The 8,074-nt window shown below is 38.8% G+C and overlaps 1 protein-coding gene across 2 annotated transcripts in view; it reads right to left on the bottom strand.

Moving 5' to 3' along the window:
* Positions 1 to 8,074, bottom strand: part of rrm2b (ribonucleotide reductase M2 b) — a 29,438-nt gene that overhangs the window by 3,398 nt on the left and 17,966 nt on the right. For both annotated transcript variants that reach the window (XM_045695094.1, XM_045695093.1), the window contains exons 5-7: positions 6,792 to 6,886; positions 6,257 to 6,390; positions 5,169 to 5,273 (exon numbers count right to left, since the gene is read on the bottom strand). In XM_045695094.1, the coding sequence (XP_045551050.1) occupies positions 5,169 to 5,273; positions 6,257 to 6,390; positions 6,792 to 6,886 (334 nt within the window). The remainder of the gene's footprint in view (positions 1 to 5,168; positions 5,274 to 6,256; positions 6,391 to 6,791; positions 6,887 to 8,074) is intronic.

Genomic DNA, 8,074 nt, shown 5'->3' with positions numbered 1-8,074 from the left:
ATCCATGTAATATAGTCTACCTACACCATCACAATAAATCCATGTAATATAGTCTACCTACACCATCACAATAAATCCATGTAATATAGTCTACCTACACCATCATAGCAAGTAAACTCCATGTAATATAGTCTACCTACACCATCACAATAAATCCATGTAATATAATCTACCTACACCATCACAATAAATCCATGTAATATAGTCTACCTACACCATCACAATAAATCCATGTAATATAGTCTACCTACACCATCACAATAAATCCATGTAATATAGTCTACCTACACCATCACAATAAATCCATGTAATATAGTCTACCTACACCATCACAATAAATCCATGTAATATAGTCTACCTACACCATCACAATAAATCCATGTAATATAGTCTACCTACACCATCACAATAAATCCATGTAATATAGTCTACCTACACCATCACAATAAATCCATGTAATATAGTCTACCTACACCATCACAATAAATCCATGTAATATAGTCTACCTACACCATCACAATAAATCCATGTAATATAGTCTACCTACACCATCACAATAAATCCATGTAATATAGTCTACACCATCACAATAAATCCATGTAATATAATCTACCTACACCTTCACAATAAATCCATGTAATATAGTCTACACCTTCACAATAAATCCATGTAATATAGTCTGTCTACACCTTCACAATAAATCCATGTAATATAGTCTGTCTACACCTTCACAATAAATCCATGTAATATAGTCTGTCTACACCTTCACAATAAATCCATGTAATATAGTCTACACCTTCACAATAAATCCATGTAATATAGTCTACCTACACCATCACAATAAATCCATGTAATATAGTCTACCTACACCATCACAATAAATCCATGTAATATAGTCTACCTACACCATCACAATAAATCCATGTAATATAGTCTACCTACACCATCACAATAAATCCATGGAATATAGTCCACCTACACCATCACAATAAATCCATGTAATATAGTCTACCTACACCATCACAATAAATCCATGTAATATAGTCTACCTACACCATCACAATAAATCCATGTAATATAGTCTACCTACACCATCACAATAAATCCATGTAATATAGTCTACCTACACCATCACAATAAATCCATGTAATATAGTCTACCTACACCATCACAATAAATCCATGTAATATAGTCTACCTACACCATCACAATAAATCCATGTAATATAGTCTACACCATCACAATAAATCCATGTAATATAATCTACCTACACCTTCACAATAAATCCATGTAATATAGTCTACACCTTCACAATAAATCCATGTAATATAGTCTGTCTACACCTTCACAATAAATCCATGTAATATAGTCTGTCTACACCTTCACAATAAATCCATGTAATATAGTCTGTCTACACCTTCACAATAAATCCATGTAATATAGTCTACCTACACTATCACAATAAATCCATGTAATATAGTCTACCTACACCATCACAATAAATCCATGTAATATAGTCCACCTACACCATCACAATAAATCCATGTAATATAGTCCACCTACACCATCACAATAAATCCATGTGATATAGTCTACACCATCACAATAAATCCATGTAATATAGTCTACACCATCACAATAAATCCATGTAATATAGTCTGTCTACACCATCACAATAAATCCATGTGATATAGTCTGTCTACACCATCACAATAAATCCATGTGATATAGTCTGTCTACACCATCACAATAAATCCATGTGATATAGTCTGTCTACACCATCACAATAAATCCATGTAATATAGTCTACCTACACCATCACAATAAATCCATGTAATATAGTCTACCTACACCATCACAATAAATCCATGTAATATAGTCTACCTACACCATCACAATAAATCCATGTAATATAGTCTACCTACACCATCACAATAAATCCATGTAATATAGTCCACCTACACCATCACAATAAATCCATGTAATATAGTCCACCTACACCATCACAATAAATCCATGTAATATAGTCTACCTACACCATCACAATAAATCCATGTAATATAGTCTACACCTTCACAATAAATCCATGTAATATAGTCTGTCTACACCTTCACAATAAATCCATGTAATATAGTCTGTCTACACCTTCACAATAAATCCATGTAATATAGTCTGTCTACACCTTCACAATAAATCCATGTAATATAGTCTACACCTTCACAATAAATCCATGTAATATAGTCTACACCATCACAATAAATCCATGTAATATAGTCTACACCTTCACAATAAATCCATGTAATATAGTCTGTCTACACCTTCACAATAAATCCATGTAATATAGTCTGTCTACACCTTCACAATAAATCCATGTAATATAGTCTGTCTACACCTTCACAATAAATCCATGTAATATAGTCTACCTACACCATCACAATAAATCCATGTAATATAGTCTACCTACACCATCACAATAAATCCATGTAATATAGTCTACCTACACCATCACAATAAATCCATGTAATATAGTCTACCTACACCATCACAATAAATCCATGTAATATAGTCTACCTACACCATCACAATAAATCCATGTAATATAGTCTACCTACACCATCACAATAAATCCATGTAATATAGTCTGTCTACACCTTCACAATAAATCCATGTAATATAGTCTACCTACACCATCACAATAAATCCATGTAATATAGTCTACACCTTCACAATAAATCCATGTACTATAGTCTACACCATCACAATAAATCCATGATTTATTTTAGACAGGTCTAAAGAAACATAATGAGGAAAATGTAATCCATTTCAGAAGAACAGAAAAGGTATAAATCAGAATTGTCCTTCCGTTATGCCCTGATCTGGCTGTGGGCTAGACTCGTTCATTTAGCGGACAAGATTAGCTTAGAATTCTGTGGCATTATTTTATAGTACGTAGAATAAATTTGAACCAAGTTGAATAAAATAGGAAGGACATTTTCTCCAAATGATTTGAGGGAGGGAGGACATGCGGCTTTTCTGTGTTGAGGTTTCACAAAGCCATAGGTATTCCTATATGCTTAATGTAGAGTTATTAATGTAACTTTAGTTGTTCCACAAACGTTGGGGATATATGTTTAATACATTGCACGGCTGCATGTTGCACCTCTAATGATGATTTGAATAAAGTCACTTAAAAAAAAAGGCATGAGCTCTACTTTGTAATTTTGCCCAGGCTGTACACACTTCATCAGTCTCTCGTTCACAATTTGACAAGCACTTGATAATGCCTAGAATTTTCACGGCTGCATCCCCTTTGTGTGGCTGTAATACACCCTAAACAAATCCATGCCTTTTGCGGCCAATGTGCCCTTCTCCCAGACTGCTGCGCGCTCCATCACATGGTCGGGTCTTTCTCACAGGCTACAAGTGAAGACAGACACATTGGGGACGCAACTGCATGCGTCCTTATCCAATTCTGAGGTGTAAATTGAAGACTGTCCACATTTACAGTACCAGTCAACAGTTTGGACACACCTACTCATTCAAGGGTTCTTTATTTTTACTATTTTCTACATTGTAGAATAATAATGAAGACATCAAAACTATGAAATAACACATATGGAATCATGTAGTAACCAAAAAAAGTGTATATTTTATATTTGACATTGTTCAAAGTAGCCACCCTTTGCCTTGATGACAGCTTTGCACACTCTTGGCATTCTACACTTTTGGTTACTAAATGATTCCATATGTGTTATTTCATAGTTTTGATGTCTTCACTGTTATTCTACAACGTAGAAAATAGTACAAATAAAGCAAAAAAACTCTTGAATGAGTAGATGTCCAAACTTTTGACTGGTACTGTACTTAGTCAGCCAACAAGATGAGTAGGCCTAACGAACAGCAAAAGCACTAGCCCTATGTCAATCTACTACCCCCATAGTATAAAAGTTGATCTATTCTGTACGAGAAATAAATATTTCGAACAGTCTGGGACAGTTGTGGGATGTGATCAATCCCAAATTAAATACAACCACTAGCATAAAAAAAAAACGTTTTTATTTTATATGCAATGTGGTTGATGAAACAGCTCAGAACTTTTAGCTTAAAATGGCTATTTCTTCACATTATAAGCTTAGCAATTCCCACATGGTAGTAGGCTATACGTGTGAATGTTCCATTAGTGACTGCAAATGCAATTATGCATGTAATGCTTTTATTATCAAGGTGCATTTTTATGGTGAAACCTTGAAACTCACACGCTGCTGTTGTATGCCAGTTAGGCTCCCCTTATAAAGCAGATTGCTGTACTTCATTTTAATTAGTTATTTGACCACTTTAGTTGTGATACAAACCTTATAAAAAAATATATGCCTATGGGCTAGGCTACATAAGGTGTACAACTTTGATTAGAATTTTTCTCTCTTTTTTAAAGCATTGTTTCTTATGCTGAGCATCATTCACAAGTGATCGGCTAATATTGTCACCCATCAGACTATTCTTGATTTAATCTTGTCTTTACATTTACTAAAAATGTGTGTGAAATTTGTTTTGATTTAAAAATGTACCATTATCATGCACCTGTTTCGAAATGGGCAGCAGAAAAAATAATCACCTATGCACTTCAAAATCTAATTTACTGGTCACATACACATATTTAGCAGACGTTATTGTGAGTGTAATGAAACGCTTGTAAATAGCGAATGGAGGACGCTTTTCCCATTAGGCAAGTTAAACTCCTGTTGTAAAGACAAGTAATGTGCTTAATATTAGGAAAGTTGAGATATAAATATAGTAGGCCTAGCCTATAGAAATCTGATGGGATCCTCCTCTTTTTAGTAGAGGCCATCACTCTGTTCTCATGCAATTCCATAGTCTGTTGAAATGTTGCGCAACATGAGCTCTCATGGAGTGTTTGATTAGATTAGCATTAATGTCAGAGTGACTAGTGGGACAATAGAGTGCTGAGTACCAGGCTGTTAGCAAGTTCGGTAGGCTACTAACGACCATCAGCAGCATCAGAGCTTGGAGAAGACTAATCACCTAAACGGTCACGTGGAATTTGGCTGCCTTCATGACTCTGGTGTGGAGGTGGTAATACGGTCAGCAGCCCTAGGCGAGAGTCAGGCATCTACTTCTGATGTTAGACAGTATTCATTTCACGGACTCACCTGCTCAATGCTGACAGCTTTGGTGATAATGTCCTTTACCCTGTCCTCTGACGGTTTCTTCACTATGTAGCTGTACAACAGACAGGCAAAGTTACAGTGCAGCCCCTGAAGATACAAAACATACATTAAAAGATCAATACGCTCTAGTGACAGTTATATTGGCAGGGAGGCCAATACATTTTAGCTGTTGCTACTTTTCTAATCAAATAACAGCAACACGTTGGAGACTTCACTGGAAAATGTTCATGCTGCGTCAAGATGTAGCTTAGATGTCCTTTGAAAAGAGACTAAAACTGGACTGTTCAATCCCAGTCCAAGAGGGCCCAAACACTTCTGGTTTATGTTTACTACCTGCTAGTTAATTACACTCACCTGGGAGGTGTAAATTACTTCCTGATTAGAGGGGGGAACAACTAAAAAGAGCCAGTGGAACTGGTTTATAGGTTCAGAGCATCTAACCTGGACACAGAGCATCTAACCTGGACACAGAGCATCTAACCTGGACACAGAGCATCTAACCTTGGACACAGAGCATCTAACCTTGGACACAGAGCATCTAACCTGGACACAGAGCATCTAACCTTGGACACAGAGCATCTAACCTTGGACACAGAGCATCTAACCTTGGACACAGAGCATCTAACCTTGGACACAGAGCATCTAACCTGGACACAGAGCATCTAACCTGGACACAGAGCATCTAACCTTGGACACAGAGCATCTAACCTTGGACACAGAGCATCTAACCTGGACACAGAGCATCTAACCTGGACACAGAGCATCTAACCTGGACACAGAGCATCTAACCTGGACACAGAGCATCTAACCTTGGACACAGAGCATCTAACCTGGACACAGAGCATCTAACCTGGACACAGAGCATCTAACCTGGACACAGAGCATCTAACCTGGACACAGAGCATCTAACCTGGACACAGAGCATCTAACCTGGACACAGAGCATCTAACCTGGACACAGAGCATCTAACCTGGACACAGAGCATCTAACCTGGACACAGAGCATCTAACCTGGACACAGAGCATCTAACCTGGACACAGAGCATCTAACCTGGACACAGAGCATCTAACCTCGTCTCTGCTGATGAGCTCGTTGGAGTAGGTGAGCCCAGGCATCAGGCCTCTCTTCTTCAACCAATAAATAGCTGCAAACGACCCCGAGAAGAAGATGCCCTCCACTGCAGCGAACGCCACTATCCGCTCCCCTGTGGAGGAATAGAAACATGAAAGAAGGTTTCCACTGCAGCGAACGCCACTATCCGCTCCCCTGTGGAGGAATAGAAATATGAAAGAAGGTTTCCACTGCAGTGAACGCCACTATCCACTGTCCTGTGGAGGAATAGAAACATGAAAGGTTTCCACTGCAGCGAACGCCACTATCCGCTGTCCTGTGGAGGAATAGAAACATGAAAGGTTTCATTAAAAAAGGCAGCATTAAAATGGTATCAATAGGAGCGAAGGATGAATTATTAAAACATGAAAAATGAACACACACAATAACTAGCCAACGACACATATCAAACATTTCCATTTCCCAGCCACGCATTGTCCAGGATGGACACGGTTACTATAGCAATGAGGATCATTTCCTAGCCATGCAACTCACCAAAAGTGGATTTGGTGTCAGAGATCCACTGGATCGCCCAGTCTGCTTTCCTCCTCACACACGGCATAGTCTGAATGGCATTGAACAAATGCTCCCTGTACAGACAAGGGAAACGGAGAAAACGTTTAAAACATCACAACATGTAACCAACCAAACCCTCAAAGTCTAGTATCATCTTTTCACCACAACGATCTCATCAACTGACAAACTATACCACCTGTTGAGGATACCAGGGCCTGTGTTCATAATGCATATCACAGGAGGAGTTCTGATTCATATACCACCTGGTGAGGATACCAGGGCCTGTGTTCATAATGCATATCACAGGAGGAGTTCTGATTCATATACCACCTGGTGAGGATACCAGGGCCTGTGTTCATAATGCATATCACAGGAGGAGTTCTGATTCATATACCACCTGGTGAGGATACCAGGGCCTGTGTTCATAATGCATATCACAGGAGGAGTTCTGATTCATATACCACCTGGTGAGGATACCAGGGCCTGTGTTCATAATGCATATCACAGGAGGAGTTCTGATTCATATACCACCTGGTGAGGATACCAGGGCCTGTGTTCATAATGCATATCACAGGAGTTCTGATTCATATACCACCTGGTGAGGATACCAGGGCCTGTGTTCATAATGCATATCACAGGAGGAGTTCTGATTCATATACCACCTGGTGAGGATACCAGGGCCTGTGTTCATAATGCATATCACAGGAGGAGTTCTGATTCATATACCACCTGGTGAGGATACCAGGGCCTGTGTTCATAATGCATATCACAGGAGGAGTTCTGATTCATATACCACCTGGTGAGGATACCAGGGCCTGTGTTCATAATGCATATCACAGGAGGAGTTCTGATTCATATACCACCTGGTGAGAATACCAGGGGCCTGTGTTCATAATGCATATCTCAGGAGGAGTTCTGATTCATATACCACCTGGTGAGGATACCAGGGCCTGTGTTCATAATGCATATCACAGGAGGAGTTCTGATTCATATACCACCTGGTGAGGATACCAGGGCCTGTGTTCATAATGCATATCACAGGAGTTCTGATTCATATACCACCTGGTGAGGATACCAGGGGCCTGTGTTCATAATGCATATCACAGGAGGAGTTCTGATTCATATACCACCTGGTGAGGATACCAGGGGCCTGTGTTCATAATGCATATCACAGGAGGAGTTCTGATTCATATACCACCTGGTGAGGATACCAGGGGCCTGTGTTCATAATGCATATCACAGGAGGAGTTCTGATTCATATA

This window comes from Salmo salar, chromosome ssa14 (assembly GCF_905237065.1).
Source record: "Salmo salar chromosome ssa14, Ssal_v3.1, whole genome shotgun sequence".
Classification (NCBI taxonomy): Eukaryota; Metazoa; Chordata; class Actinopteri; order Salmoniformes; family Salmonidae; genus Salmo; species Salmo salar.
This window is presented reverse-complemented; position numbering and strand designations above follow the sequence as displayed.